The 17730-nt window shown below is 35.2% G+C and overlaps 1 protein-coding gene across 1 annotated transcript in view; it reads left to right on the forward strand.

Moving 5' to 3' along the window:
• The first annotated feature begins 506 nt into the window (after positions 1–506).
• LOC140148390 (uncharacterized) overlaps positions 507–17730 on the forward strand; it is a 54690-nt gene continuing 37466 nt past the window's right edge. Inside the window, exon 1 of the mRNA XM_072170317.1 lies at positions 507–1071. Within this exon, the coding sequence (XP_072026418.1) occupies positions 978–1071 (94 nt within the window). The 5' untranslated portion in view covers positions 507–977. The remainder of the gene's footprint in view (positions 1072–17730) is intronic.

Here is a 17730-nt window from a genome sequence, read left to right on the forward strand (position 1 = left end):
GTCTATTTCAGCTTCAACAGAATTGGTTCAATTTTCTTTTTATAATCGCAGTGAAAAACCAATTTAATTTGAATATTGAATCTACAATGTGTGCAACAGATTGAGGAAAAATGCCTGAAGTGGAATATAAACACTTATCACCATCACCGTCATCAGCATCATATCAGACTGGTAGTAGCAATACCTCTACCAGTATACCAGATACCACAAATGATACCAACTTACCAGGGTCAGTTCGACGTTATCATTATGATGGTGATACAAATAGTATTGCAGGCAAGTTTATTGGTTCAGTAATATGTAATAACCTGTTTTGCTAATTATGCATATTTAAGTATTTAAAACCCCTTAATGTGAAAATATATTTGATTTAGCTCATAATCCTACCCTGAGTATAAATTATTATAATGTTACTATGTCGTATAGAACAACACCCAGTGTGTCTTATTGTACTACACATGCATGTGCACTAGCGCATGTGTCATGCGGGTTAGTGTATTACCGTCGTACTATTATTGCTTTCTACTGAAGATAGCAAAATAAATGCCGCATCAACTGGCGTATGCAATGCAGCGCCGCCGTAGTGTGTAATATTCTTAGTATACTCAGTGTATTGGCCAAAGCATCTATCTAACTATCCACCATGTTGGAAGGCGTAAAATGCTAAAAGGCTTCTTGAATCTACCACCTGTACGCGATTGAGTATACAGTCCAGACTCAATGGTTTGTATAGGAGGCCAAATCGCCTACGACGTCGCTGTTTCCTGCATGTTGGGGCGTGTGTAACTCTATGAGGAGCACAAATTTACAATCAACATGGAAAACCGGCATTTCTCTTCACCGGGATATATACAAATAAACGGAATAATAAGGTGGATTCATATCTGACAACATCAACATTAATCATCAGTGTGTAATCTACAATTGTTATCTATTTGTTACAACTCTTTACTCCATCCATCTCAACTCTTATCGAGATGCCTCGTGAGCGTATAGAATCGGGTCGAGATGCATTAACTATGTCCATGAGGACTGCTTCAACATCAGATGATGATGCTGAGTCTGTCCAAGGTATTTACTCTTACACTGAATAATTAATGCAGTATACATGTCTGTTATTTATTGCACAAAAGTGATTACAATTATCTTACTAATTGAGATAATAGCAGTGTATGCTTACAACAACGAGTTATAATAATAGGCATATTGTTTGTATTTTTGGTTGCAAATAATTTGCTGTAATCCTCATTATCTTAATATTTACTATTTACGTAATTAATACATAATAGTGTTATCTATGCGTAAGAAGCAATTAAAGAAACACCTATTCGTCGACACCTAGGTACAAACTCTTGCATTATCTAGCAAGCAGTCTTATGACCCCGTCTGTGACGTACAAACACTCCAATGACTAAATCGAAACGTAAAACACTGGAACATATTTTATCATTTCCTTATACGTGTGTGTGCGTTAATGCACTTGTGCATGATATCTATACATGTAGAAAGAGATGGGGAATAAATATATAATGCCCAACGGCTTACGGGTTAAACGTAAAATTATACACGGAGTGTTTACATCTAATGCAATAGGTAATACTACTGAATGTATAATTATTATGAACTAATGAAATATGCATGCTTAGCACCATCCGAAAATTACTATCTAGGATTTGCGACGGGGTGACAGGTGACATAAAGAAAAAACGTAATAAATTGACCCGAACTAATGCAGGGGGACTAAAAACCTGAAACGAATGATTTATAATAATATTGAAACGGTTGACTTCATTACAATCACAAGCATAATGGAGTATGGTCATCAAATATATATAAAGCCAAAGTAAAAGTGAGGAGTGAGGACTAGATATATAGATGAATACCTAAGGGAAATTGAGGTGTCTCATTTGTGAACTCATCCTCATCTGCAAACCTTTACATCTCTGATATATTAGGTTTGCTACGGTATTCATTACGCTTGATGGATTTCAGCATCAATCACCAAAGATAATTTCTGAACAAGGGTTGCTTTTCCCCCTGTTAATGCTTTCTCGACTTACAGGTAATTTGATTAAGATTGGTTATACACTTTGATGAAAACAATCCATTGCACGCTTAACCCTTACCAATGGCGTCCCAAGTTCTGTGACCACTGCGAGATTCAGGCAAATTAAATATAGGCCTCGTATACAAAATAATTTGGTGATAATAATATATTTAAGGTAATATTTTAATTTATATAAAGATAAACAAAAGAAAGCACATGGTCATGGTCGCCGAGGGAGGAAGATAGCCGTCACCAATCATGCATTTAGCAATATCAACATTTCGTTATCATGATAATCAAGATCGATCATCATCATGCATCATAACCACAATCATCATCATCGTCACCCATCACCATCATTTATTATCATCATCGTCGTCGTCATCATCATCATCATCATCATCATCATCATCATCATCATCATCATCATCATCATCATCATCATCATCATCATCATCATCATCATTATCATCATCATCATCATTGTCGTCATCATAGTCATCTTCATCATCATCATCGTCATCGTCATCATCATCATCATCATCATCATCATCATCATCATCAGCACCAGCAACAACAACAACAACAACAACAACAACAACACCAACACCACCACCACCAACAACAACTTCAACAGCATTATTATCAAACGTCATCGTCTTCACCAGCACCAGCAGTAGCATAATCACTTGATTATCGTTATCAGGAGCATAATATCAAAAATATTAATTTTTAATAATTTGCCATAAAATGTGTATTATATCGCGAATTTCAAAAAAAAAAAAATAGATATCAGAAGGACATTTCTCGCATTCAGAATGCGATTTGATGTGTCTGATGTGCTAGAAGACCCTAGAAGACTGTGCAAAGGGTAACAGACCATTCATTCATTCATTCATTCATTTATTTATTTTTTTCACTCATCAAATAGCAAAAAAACCAAACATAGAATACATACAAAATCATAATACATGTGAGAGCGAAGGAATCACAGGAAAGGCCAAGAAGAGGCCTGAAAGTATGTGATCCCTTGATTGGTTAATTCATCATTTGACATGGCAGCAGATTGTCATTTCAATGAAGAAGCAACAGTAAGCTGTCATATCTTGATATGAATTAATCTAAATACATAAAAAATAAAATGCTGCTGCTGATGATGATAATATCCTTACTATAAAACTTAACCACTTAAGTTTACCTGAGCCAACCAAATTAAAACACATGATGCTTTCGCAAAACTTTCTTGAAATTTGTTTGGAGCATCTCAATTTACATAAAAGAAAGCAAAAGCACCCGCATCGGTGTTCAAACTTTCAGGGATTTTTTACGTAGGTGCACCCAGACGAAATGATTGCAATATCGCCAAACATACAAACATTGACAAACAGCCGCAAGAAAAATGTATCATATAATATACTCCCAATCTCGCGTGCATATTTGTAGTGGATAATATTACTTTCTGTTTATTCCGCGTCTGCTCGAATTCAAAATCATATAATAACCATGATAACACGGTTTATTAAGAACATTGAGATGTGCTATCTCTACGAGTGTTAGTGATCAATCTTATTTTAAATATGTGTCGTATCATTATTGCATACGATCATTGATTAATGCTTGACATGAGACGTTAATTAAGCTTGTCGCCATAGTTAGGGGAAAAAGTTCACTTTGGTGACCACTCTCTGGCTAGTAAGGTTTGACGATTGATTCGACTTCTATGGACCATATAGAAAAAAAATTGCCACCATGTCCCTCGCGAAAATCCGGCATTTTTCGCTAGAGGCCAAAATCAAAATGGCCGCCACCACCATTTTGAAAATTTAAGTTTTGAACCAGAGCACCTATAATCATGCACAAAGACACTTTTTCGGATATGTCGAGTACAAGGATTCCGATTCTGACATTAGTTTGACATTACGGCATCATTTTCACCCAGAAATTTACGCTCTACCAAATGGGGCCATCTTGGATTTCTGGGCAAAAATTATTTTGTAACGTCAAATTAATGTCAGATTCGGATTTCTTGGGGTCGACTTACCGAAAAAGTGTCTTTATACGATTTTAGGTAATCTGGTTCAAAACTTATTTTTTTCAAGATGGCGCCGGCGGCCACCATCTTGGATTTCTGGGTAAATTTGAGTTCGTAATGTCAAAGTAATGTCAAATTTGAAATCCTTGTGGTCGACTTATCCAAAAAAGTGTCTTTGTACACGATTTAAGGTCGTCTTGTTCAAAACTAAATTTTTCAAGATGGTGCCGGCCACCATCTTGGATTTCTGGGTGAAAATGATGCCGTAATGTCAAACTAATGTCAGAATCGGAATCCTTGTACTCGACATATCCGAAAAAGTGTCTTTGTGCATGATTATAGGTGCTCTGGTTCAAAACTTAAATTTTCAAAATGGTGGTGGCGGCCATTTTGGATTTTGGCCTCTAGCGAAAAATGCCGGGAATTTCGCGAGGGACATGGTGGCTATTTTTTTTCTAAATGGTCCATAGAAGTCGAATCAATCGTCAAACCTTACTAGCCAGAGAGTGGTCACCAAAGTGAACTTTTTCCCCTAACTACCATGTTCAAAAAATGTTTATAAAGAACTACAGTCGCAATGTTGTAAATCATAATCGGGACTTGATGTACACGTGTATAAGTCTGAATCACTTATTATTAATAAAAGCTACCAAACATGTATCATTAAGTAGTTGTATAAAGTACAAATCAGAGACGTAGCCTGGAGATATACGACCCCCCCTCATGTATACCAGCTTTTGATATCAAAAGTCAACCTTTTTGGTGGTAATGTTCCTATTTTAAAGAACAACAGATCTGTACAAAACTTATCCGTATTAAAGGCCGTTGATACAAAATGTTCACTTTCCCAAAAATACACACACGCAAATTCGTCAAGTTGTACACAAAATAATATAGTGTTGTACTGTTGTTAAATATATAGGCCTAGAATTACCATCTGGTAAAATTCTAGCTATTATAATAATAGATAATACAATACATACATCTTCTGATCTGGATTACCATATAATATAGATTTAGTATCAAAATACATATAATATCTATACTGCATACTGCAGTATACAATATATTGTAGATAACATCATCACGGGTTTTTTTCTGCATGTGGTATACGTCTACTGAAGATAGCAGCATATGCTATATTGCGTTAATGACATTAGATAGGGTTAACGACGATAAGTCTTAGGCTTACGTGATCTGAATATAAAAAGCTTGTCAAACTAAAATTATAAAAGGCCACCCTAAAATGCCTAAAGAAATGCGAACCACCACATGAAATTTTACTATATAGCTTTAAAGCCTTTAGTAAATGCGATGTTTTAAATCATTTTTACAGTGGATATATAAAACAAACTTAAATGTATTGTAAGATATTATAGGTCTATAGAAAGTGCATCTTGAGTTTCATAAATTACGTTTCAAGTATGTTCTGATGTCCAGCCTCATCTCCACATTATCCCCATTTTTTCCTATAGAGAAAAATAGACAAACTATTTATTTAATTACTGCTATTGTGAACTGTGAGACATATACAATGTGGCTGATTAACTTGTTATGGGAGAAAAGTTTCAGAACTTAATAAACCAAGCTTATACATGTATAAAAAATGTAAAACATGATAGAAATGCAATTTATTTCTATTATTCCTTGTAAAATATGAGCTTGAGTACAAAAAAATGCCTTAATGATGTTGAATAATATTAAAAATAATTGTTTAAAAAGGTCATTCCAATCCATACATTATTTATTTTTTCAAATCATGGCAAACACGATTATGAATAGCACTTATAAAGGGTTATCTAATTGAATTAACGTTGAAGCACCACGTAATGAAATTGAACCATCCTCATTCAATTTGTTGTAATAAATCATTTTTCTTGTACATTTTAGGTAACATGCAAATATGAAGTATGATCGCTGTTCCATTTACAGCAGTTCCTAATTTCACAGGGTATATCAAGACGGATCATGTTCAAATTTCTTCAAATCTTCCGGTGCAGATATAAAATATAAAACAAATACGTCAAACCATAATGTCTGATACAGCCTCAAATGAGACTCTCAATTGCCGCTGAGAGCAAATATTCCCACTAATGGAGTCACATGGGCATAAAATGTCATTATTTATGAAGATTATAGACCAAATTCTGACTTTACCCTTATTTACCATAAAGATATCTTCGGCATACTGTCTTTACAATATACACTACTGACATGTTTAAAGGCTTGTAAAGTCAACTAAAATACAGAAATAACATAGGGAGATCCATAGCTGAGATTGTCAGCTAAATTGACGTGAGAAATATGAGAACTGTAAAGGAAGGGTAACCAACATTTTGCATTTTAATTTATTTTGTCGAACCGTTGCAACGTTGATTCATGTCTTCACGCGGATTGCATAATTATGACATCACGCCCAGTTTTAAAGACCCGTTTAAAGTGACCGTTATCGTTTATGAGGTTTATAATTATAGTGATAGTACAACGATAACAAACAAACAAACAACAACAACAACAACAACAACAACAACAACATTAGCAACAGCAAAGATAATAATACTCCTTGCAAAATAATAATAATAATAATAATAATAATAATAATAATAATAATAATAATAATAATAATAATAATAATAATAATATTAATATTAATAATAACACTATAATAATAATAATAATAACACTAATAATAATAAACAAACATTTAAATAAACATTTTATAATACTGTTTCATCATCATAGGCCCAAATGACCTCACTCATCAGAAACTCCTTACAATTTTAGGTCTTTTGGGGACAAAATGTATAGCTTCAATATGAAAGGTCAAAATTTGTATTTGATGGACGGTTTTTCCTGCAAGCTACATACACTTTAAGTACATATCATTAGATTTATAAAGTTTACTTCGAGGACTGTCAAATATCAAAAATATAAATTTTTGATAATTTGCCATAAAATTTGCATTATATCGCGAGTTTCAAAAATCTAAATTATTTGATAACATCAGGACAATCCTCGTATTCAGAATGCAATGTGCTCTCTGGGCCCACAAAAATACTGTGCAAAGATGGTGCATGTTTATGTACTCTTCTCTGTCTATGATGATTGGTATGTGCCTAACAATGGTAGTGCAGGAAATGGAAAACTACATTACTATTGATTTTGTTTCGCTGTTGTTGTTGGTATTTTGTGTGTGGGCGGAGTGGGTGTGCGTTGGGGTGGGTGGGGGGATGGGGGTGTTGGGGTGTGTGTGTGTGGATACATGCATTGGTAGGCTACATGCTTGTAGGGAAATGTGTTTATCTAAAAGAAATTTCGCAATAACTATACATGAACAGCCATACGATTACGTATTATATAAGGAAGGTTCGATTACAAGTATTATATCACGTAACTGGGCTTTCATATTATGCATGTGTAAAAATGATGATTGAAATGTTTTAACATAACGCACAATTAAAGAAAATCAAAGTAGCCTTGTTTTATTTTTATACATGTGATTTGAGTGAATATCGTCGAGTGATTGACGAAAGCCTCGTCAAATGCACTTAATTAAACAAATTCACAGTGGGTAGAAATTTCATTTTTAGTGGATATTACTTCTCTTTTTTCCCAAACAGCTTGTCACTTCTATGATAAAATTAATTTAGTCATATTACTTTGCCGTAATCAACATATAATTCCACGTGTGTAAGAGACATTAACTAAAAGACACTATGTACACACATTAGTAATGCACTTGAAGCGTTCGATAGTGAAGGCAAATTTTGTATGCAACCTTGTGCGTTGCATTAATGGATATATTATACACGGTATATTAAATTAAGATGGTAGAGGAACATTAATAGAGTTTTAGCGAGGATGAATATACGGTGGTAATTGTGGTAAAATGAATATTTGGAACATTTTTCATATTCACGTAAATGGGGAAAGTGAACTTAGTCTTTAACTTGATCCTTGGTCCTATTATTAGATGGAGCTCACTGAGCTCAGTATTAGCTCACAGGCGGACTGCAGTGCCTTTGCCTATCTCATACATAATTATGACACCCGTGCATTACCTAGAGGCCATCTTGCTTGACTGCCTGTATGGACACTAGAGGAAACAAAATACATGTATATAACCTAGATCAAATACAAATGGAGATATTATACTTATCATCTAGAGTCACCAATACTGATATGTGCATTGCTATATTAGGGAGTGTTTTTATTCATTTTATTTTATGTGGGGATGTGTGTGCGGGGTGGAGGAGGGCGCTGCCCTTTGCTTTGGGTGATGAAGATGGCAGTAGGGTGAAAACAGACAAGAAAGCATGTATGGGTAATGTTATTGCAGAGATAAAACACTGAGTACGTATAATTATGTACTCTTCAATGACGACATAATAAGAAAAACTGCATTATCATGAAGACTCCTGTATGTGTGGATGGGGTGGGGTTGTGATGGCGGTGTTAGGCAGGGTGGTTTGTGTGTGTGTTTCCTTGGCTCAATTTAATAAGCATCTCTTGTAGGAAATCCATTGACAATGGTTGCACATCGCTATGCTGATATAAATTATAATTAATGGTATTGCGAAAAATGGAAAAACTACGTTACCAAAGGACGTGCAGCTAGGTTCTGTTTGATTTTACTATACAGTACAGCCAAGTACCGTGGGGTGAGCGAGAAGGGGTAGTTCGTGGGTGGGTGGGTGTGTTTTTGTATAACGTTTTCCTCAACTCAATATAATTTGATAGACAACCCAATGATCTCACACCGTTGTACCTTTATAGCGTATAGCACGAAATAGAAATACTACATTGCCTAATATGACTTGCATGCGCATCATGTTCATGCATGCATGTTTGTAGCACTGTATTGAGTAAAAAGAACTAAAAACACTGTTGGTTGAGTGATTGCTGCGTTTGTGTGATTGTATGTTGAGGTGGAGGTAGCTTCTGTATGTAGGCCTATCTCTCATATACATGATATAGCTTTTCAAATTTTTCTCGAAATTTGTTTGGCGCATCTTCATTTACATAAAAGAAAGCAAAAGCACTCGCATCGATGTTCAAACTTTCAGGGATTTTTTACGTAGGTGCACTCAGACGAAATGATTGCAATATCGCCAAACATACAAACATTAACAAACAGCCACAAGAAAAATGTATCATATAATATACTCCCTATCTCGCGTGCATATTTGTAGTGGATAATATTACTTTCTGTTTATTCCGCGTCTGCTCGAATTCAAAATCATATAATAACCATGATAACACGGTTTATTAAGAACATTGAGATGTGCTATCTCTACGAGTGTTAGTGATCAATCTTATTTTAAATATGTGTCGTATCATTATTGCATACGATCATTGATTAATGCTTGACATGAGACGTTAATTAAGCTTGTCGCCATGTTCAAAAAATGTTTATAAAGAACTACAGTCGCAATGTTGTAAATCGTAATCGGGGCTTGATGTACACGTGTATAACAATAATTTCATATTCAGCGTGTAAAATACATGTGACTGATGCTTCATTTCATATATGATCAAATTCGTCAAACAGATTATGCTACGTCTGAATCACTCAATCTGTTTATTAAAGCTATTAAAAACTTATTATTAAGTATTTGTATAAAGTACAAATCAGAGACGTAACCTGGGGATACGACCCCCCTAATGAATACCGGCTTTTGATATAAAAAGTCACCTTTTTGTGGTAATGTTCCTATTTTAAAAGACAACAAATCTTTTTACAAAACTTATCCGTACTATAAAACTTAATACAAAAGGTTCACTTTCCCAAAAATACGCAAACGCAAATTCGTCAAGTTGTACACAAAATAATATAAGTGTTGTTAAATATATATATAAATTACCATCTGGTAAAATTCTAGCTATTAATAATAGACAATACAATTAATACATACATCTTCTGCCAACTCAGTGCTGAAGAAGTGACCTCGGATGAGGCACGAAAATTCCACTCGTAAGTGAAATTTTACATTGCTTGTGTGAATCAGTTTTAAATTGTTCTACATTATATCTTCTGATCTAGATTGCCATATCTATAGATTTAGTATCAAAATACATATAATATCTACTGTATATAGCAGTATACAATATATTATAGATAACATCATCACGATTTTTTCTGCATGTGGTATACGTCTACTGAAGATAGCAGCATATGCTATACGGTATTGCGTTAATGACATTAGATAAGGTTAACGACGATAAGTCTTAGGTTTACGTGATCTGAATATGAAAAGCTTGTCAAACTAAAATTATAAAAGGCCACCCTAAAATGCCTAAAGAAATGTGAACCAGCACATGAAATTCTACAGCTTTAATTTTAAATGCAAAATGCGATGTTTTGGATCATTTTTACAGTGGATATTTAAAACAAACTGAAATGCATTGTAAGATATTATAGGTCTATAGAAAGTGCACCTTGTATTTCATAAATTACGTTTCAAGTATGTTCTGATGTCCAGCCTCATCCCCACATTATCCCCATTTTTCCTATAGAGAAAAATAGATAAACTATATGTGTTACTGCTACTGTGAACTGTGAGACATATACAATGTGGCTGATAAATTTGTCATGGGAGAAAAAAATTCAGAACTTTATTGATGAAGCTTATTGGAAAAACATTATAGAAATGCTATTTATTTCTATTATTCCTGGTAAAATATTAGCTTGAGTACATAAAATGCCTTAATGATGTTGAATAATATCCAAATAATTGTTTAAAAAGGTCATTCCATTCCAATCCATACATTATTTATTTTTTTCAAATCACGGCAAACACGATCATGAACAGCACTTATAAAGGGTTATCTAATTTAATTAACGTAATGAAATTGAACCATCCTCATTTAATTTGTTGTAATAAATCATTTTTCTTGTACATTTTAGGTAACATGCAAATATGAAGTATGATCGCTGTTCCATTTACAGCAGTTCCTAATTTCACATCAGAGTGTATCAAGACGGATCATGTTCAAATTTCTTCAAATCTTCCGGTGCAGATATAAAATATAAAACAAATACGTCAAACCATAATGTCTGATACAGCCTCAAATGAGACTCTCAATTGCCGCTGAGAGCAAAATATTCCCACTAATGGAGTCACATGGGCATAAAATGTCATTATTTATGAAGATTATAGACCAAATTCTGACTTTACCCTTATTTACCATAAAGATATCTTCGGCTTACTGTCTTAACAATATACACTGCTGACATGTTTAAAGGCTTGTAAAGTCAACTAAAAATACAGAAATAACATAGGGAGATCCACAGCTGAGATTGTCAGCTAAATTAACCTGAGAAATATGAGAACTGTAAAGGACGGTTAACCAACATTTCACATTTTAATTTATTTAGTCGAACCGTTGATTCATGTCCTGACGCGGATTGCATATCACGCCCAGATTTAAAGACCCGTGTTCTTTTTAAAGTGACCGTTATTATCGTTTATGAGGTTCATAATTATATAGTGATAGTACAACGATAACAAACAAAAAACAATAGCAAAAGTAACAGCAGAAATAATACTATACCAAATTAGGTCTTTTGGGATAAAATGTATAGCTTCAATATGAAAGGTCCAAATTTTTATTTGATGGACGGTTTTTCATCCCAGCTACATACACTTTAAGTACATATCGTAAGATTTATAAAGTTTACCTCGAGGACTGTCAAATATCAAAAATATAAATTTTTGATAATTTGCCATAAAATTTGCATTATATCGCAAATTTCAAAAAATCAAAATTATTTGATATCAGAAGGTCAATCCTCGTATTTAGAATGCAATTTGGTGTGTCTGATGCGCTCTCAGGGCCACAAAAATACTGTGCAAAGATGGTAGATGGTGCATGTTTATGTACTCTTCTGATGATTGGTATAACAATGGTATTGCAGGAGATGAAAAACTACATTACTGTCGATTTTGTTTCGCTGTTGTTAGTGGTATTTTGTGTGTGGACGGAGTGGGGGTGCGTTGGGGTGGGTGGTGTGGGGAGTGTTGGGGTATGTGTGTGGATATACATGCATTGGTAGGCTACATGCTTCTAGGGAAATGTGTTTATCTAAAAGAAATTTCGCAATAACTACATGAACAGCCATACGATTATACGTATTGTATAAGGAAGGTTCGATTACGAGTATTATATCACGTATCTGGGCTTTATTATGTATGTGTAAAAATGATGATTGAAATGTTTCAACATAACGCACAATTAAAGAAAATCAAAGTAGCCTTGTTTTATTTTTAAACATGTGATTTGAGTGACTATTGTCGAGTGATTGACGAAAGCCTCGTCAAATGCACTTAATTAAACAAATTCACAGTGGGTAGAAATTTCATATTTAGTGAAGATTACTTCTCTTTTTTCCAAACAGCTTGTCACTTCTATGATAAAATTAATTTAGTCATATTACGTTGCCGTAATCAACATATAATTCCACGTGTGTAAGAGACATTAACTAAAAGACACTATGTACACACATTAGATATGCACTTGAAGCGTTCGATAGTGAAGGCAAATTTTGTGTGCAACCTTGTGCGTTGCATCAATGGGTATATTATATACGGTATATTAAATTAAGATGGTAGAGGAACATTAATAGAGTTTTAGCGAGGATGAATATACGACGGTAATTGTGGTAAAATGAATATTTGGAACAATTTTCATATTCACGTGGATAGGGAAAGTGAACTTAGTCTTTAACTTGATCCTTGGTCCTATTATTAGATGGAGCTCACTGAGCACAGTATTAGCTCACAGACGGACTGCAGTGCCTTTGCCTATCTCATACATAATTATGACACCCGTAGACTACCTAGAGGCCCTCTTGCTTGACTGCCTGTAAGAACACTAGAGGAAACAAAATACATGTATATAACCTAGATCAAGTACAAATGCAGATATTATACTTATCATCTAGAGTCACCAATACTGATATGTATGTGCATTGCTATATTAGGGAGTGTTTTTTTATTCATTTTATTTATGTGGTGATGTGTGTGCGGGGGTTGGGGGTTGGGAGGAGGTTTAGGGCTGGGGATGATGAAGATGGCAGTAGGGTGAACATAAACAAGAAAGCATGTATGGGTAATGTTATTGCAGAGATAAAATAACCAATTAGGCGAATGATATAACCCCGAGTACGTATAATTATGTACTCCTTTATGACATAATGAGAAAAAACTGCATTATCATGAAGACTCTTTCGTATGTGTGGATGGGGTGGGAGTGGGGTGGGTGTTACGCCAGGTGGTTTGTGGGTGTGTGTGTGTGGGGTGGGGGTGGGTGTGTGTTTCCTTGGCTCAATTAATAAGCATCTATAGTATAGCAATCCGTTGGCAAAGGTTGTACATCGCTATGCTGATATATAAACAACGGTATTGCGAAAAATGGAAAGACTACGTTACCAAGGGACGTGCAGGTTCTGTTTGATTTTACTATACAGCCAAGTACCGTGGGATGAGCGAGAATGGGTAGTTCGTGGGTGGGAGTGGTGTGCCGGGGTGTTATTGTATTACGTTTTCAATTTAATTTGATAGACAACCTATTTTTAATGATCGCACACCGTTATGCCTTTATTAGCGTAATGCACGAAATAGAAATAATACCGGTACATTGCCAAATTAATTACGTGCATGATCATGTTTGTAGCACTGTATGGAGTAAAAAGAATTCAATAACAAAACAACCCTCTGTGTTGGTTGGGTGATTGTTGTGTTTGTGTGATTGTATGTTGAGGTGGAGGTAGTAGCTTTTGTGATATCTCTCTATCTACATGATATAGCTTTTCATTGATTTTCATAGATACATTAGATATGATACGGAGTCTTCTAAATTAATGAAATTATATGGTAAACTGCAGTTGGGACGGGAAGATGAGCTACATGGCTAAGAAAATTAATATTTACTCAATAATAAATTCCGGACAATGAACCTTCTATATTACGAACGGGTATTGCATGCCACATAATGAAGATCAATATTATTTGTTTTTTATTCCCATACCTCAATCTCTGATAATGAAATTCTCCAAACGCCTTCTACATCTTATGGCCTTCAAAGAAATATACAAACTACATTCGTAATGTTGCAAACACATATGAATATCTACAATTTGTAGCTGGTTTACTTACAGCTTATTTTTTACTAAAACACTAACAACAGCAACAATAAAAACAACAAAACTGTTTCTCTTGGTATGAGGCAGACTTGTAGTACCCGTACCCGTACTCGTACCCGTACCCGTACTCGAGTCCCAATTTCCGTACCCGTACCCGTACCCATGGCTCCGGACCCGTACCCGTACCCGAACTCACACCCTATTTTGGCTTCGGACCCGTACCCGTACCCGTACTCATGGACTGGGACCCGTACCCGTACCCGTACTCATGGCTCGGACCCGTACCCGTACCCGTACCCGTACTCATGACGGGTCCCAATACTACAAGTCTGGTATGAGGTCTGTTTGTGGGTGTGTGTTCGTAAGAAACTCTATATCAATCCTCAATAGTTCACGGTTGTTTGATGAATATAGAATTGGCTTCATTATTTACTAAATGCAAACTATAGATGGCGCTATTTATCCTAAATCATATTTTTTAATTTACAAGGGGTAGGTGGTCAATACTGCATTTAAAACAGATGGAATAGGTGAAACAAGCAGCAAAGAAATTTTATAAACATATTTCATCAAAAAATAGAAGAAATTGGTTGTATTAACAGTTTAAAAGAGTAATTTTCAATAACTAAATAGCGCCACCAATTTTGTCAGAGATAGATACATTTTATATCCGAAAAGCTTTAAAAAATGCTGTAAAAGTGAATAGTTTTGTAAAAGAGGAGAAATTTAAAGGTGAAAATGACTCAAAAGCATCTTTATACATTAGCATGATATCGCTTTTAGCTATTTAAGCCTAAAATTGGGTTGTACATGATGTTTTGTTTGACAAACTAATAAATGATTACATCAAAGAGACGTGAGTTGTACATTGACGTGACATTGAAATGGAAAAACTACGTTACCAAATGATTTGTTTTTACTTCGCCACAATTTAAGTGAGTATACCTAGCCTACTATACGTGTACACACATGGTCTGGTATGTGGTATAATGAACACTCTTTTGTCAGTGATTGCACACTAGATGTTCTTATCATTATAAACAATGATATAAACAACAACTGGACAAATTGCAGTACTATGAGCGTAGCCAAGAAGTGTGTGCTGGGGGTGGGGGTGGGGTGGTGGTGTGTATGTGGATGGACGGGGTCACGTTATGTATAAGTCATCTTTCAATGAAGTATGTACCCCTAGACATCCAATAATTGTCAATGATTGCCAATGAAGAGTTACATTACTACTCAAGAGCTTTGTAGCTGTGGGGGTGTGGGGGTGGGCGGGGTGTGTATGTGGAGTGGGGTATAGGGGTGGGTTTATGGGGTGTGTATAGGTTATCTCGTCTCTGAATGTAAGCATACATCCACTGACAATGGTTACCGATCCGATATTCCAATATACTCGTAAACAACGGTATTGCAAAAAATGGAAAAACTACATTACTAAGAGATTTGTCCGCTGTCTGTTTTTCATTATACAGACAATGTTTCCTAAAACATTGTTGTTGGTGGGGGGGTGGGGTGAGGGGTGTGTGGGGGATGGGTGGTGTGGGTTTTCTCGACTCAATTTAATAGGCACCTCTAGTATGCAATGGTTGCACATCGATATGCTGATATACAATGGTATTGCGAAAAAAAACTACGTTACTAGAAATGTTACTACAAAGTACAAGTAAGAGACTGTATCTAACTATAATGAAGTACCGTATGGTGTGACCGAAAAGATGAAGTTCGTGGGGGTGGGGTGTTGGTGTGTATTGGTCTACTCGACTCAATCTAATTTGGTGGACAGCAAATTGTCAATGATGACACACCGTTGTGGCTAATGCAAGAAACTAAAATACTGTGTACAGTAAAAAGAACTAAAAACAAAAAACAAAAACAACCTCTGTGTTGTTTGGGTGATTGTATGTTTGTGTGACTGTATGTTGAGGTGGGGATGGGTGCTTCTGTGTATATCTCTATTGTTTTACATTAATTTTTGGGTACATGGAGTCTTCCCTAAACAACGTACAATTCCACATTAATGGAATTAAATAACAAACCTCAGTTGGGACGAGAAGATGAGCCACACGGCTAAGAAAATTAATGTTTGCTCAGTAATAATTCCGAACAGTGACTCTTCTACTATTACGAACGGGATGCCACATAATGATAATCAATATTATTTCCCCTGTACCGTTTGATTTTTGTTCCCTATATCTTAACATCTTCTGAAAATAAAATCCCTTAACGTCTCACATCTTACGTCACTGGTACCCAGTACATATAACTGCCATGCAAACCAATTCGGATTGTAACTAATTATTGACACTTTGATCAAATTTCTGGGGTACAATTTGAGGCCATTGACATCATTGCAAATGTGCATGCATAGTAAATCAAATTTAAGGCAGTGAGGTATCACCCTTGTTCTATACCCTAGCTGTTATAAAAGCGAAGCCCAGAAAGGATGACTGCTGACGTTTGTGTGCTATGACGTCGACGGAGAGAGAACCTTAGCTTACTCGTGTGAATTTGAACGCCATGTTTAAACCCTACCTTATGGCTGGTTCGCTGTCAGATAAATTATTGCATATCAGTCTTTCTATACGCATTACCATAATGCAGGTGATGCATGTTTCGATGCATTTTCTTCTTATGATTTAAGAGTTTAAAATATGGATATATTTCCTTTAAGTGAGGTACCAGAGCGCAGCAAGCGATGTCGTATAAGCACACAGGCCTAGTGGATTTTTACATAGTCTAAGATAAAACGTTCATGACGTTTCTGATTTCCAAATAAATATAGTGAATTCGTGCTCAATTTTGGAGAGCTTATTTCTTTCTCCTTTTTTTTTGTTATTTCATGCAGTTTAGTTTTCTGTGCCATTCGCATTTCCCTGCCATATTTCATTTGTGCTACTTCTATAAAATATAAATAAACTCATATTTGGCAATGCCCCATAAAGCCGTGCTAACCTAATTTCACAACTGTTTCTGGTGCTTCGTAAACTTCGTTGATTTTTAATAATTCCCAAAGCTCTGCGTTATCCAAACAAAATATTGTTATTGTTTTCGTCAAATAAGCAATAAGTTTTTTTCCCGGGCAATCCCTGCAAAACGTATTATCTTTGTCAATTTCGCATTTTGTGTGCAAATCGTTGAACCCTGGGCCGTATGCTACATCACTATGCATAATGAAGACACGCGTTCACCAGTTTAGTTTCAGTTTTATTTTACTATGCAGATACACATGAAAGTATACACAAAATATAAACATCTCAAAAAGACTAATTAGTCCCATTTAAATAATGACCATTATTCTAAAACGGGCTATTGTATTACAAATCTGTAAAATGCGTTGGAAGCAGATTTTATTTCTGCACATCTTCACACCCCATAATGTAGCAATTGACTAAATATTGACGTCACAGCGTACCTTTAAATCAATGTAAACCAAGATTTGAAAGTTGCAGTAAATTCTATTGATCTGTATTCAGTATAATGGAAGGAAATCTGTGTAATGATATC

Source organism: Amphiura filiformis, chromosome 3, assembly GCF_039555335.1.
Source record: "Amphiura filiformis chromosome 3, Afil_fr2py, whole genome shotgun sequence".
Classification (NCBI taxonomy): Eukaryota; Metazoa; Echinodermata; class Ophiuroidea; order Amphilepidida; family Amphiuridae; genus Amphiura; species Amphiura filiformis.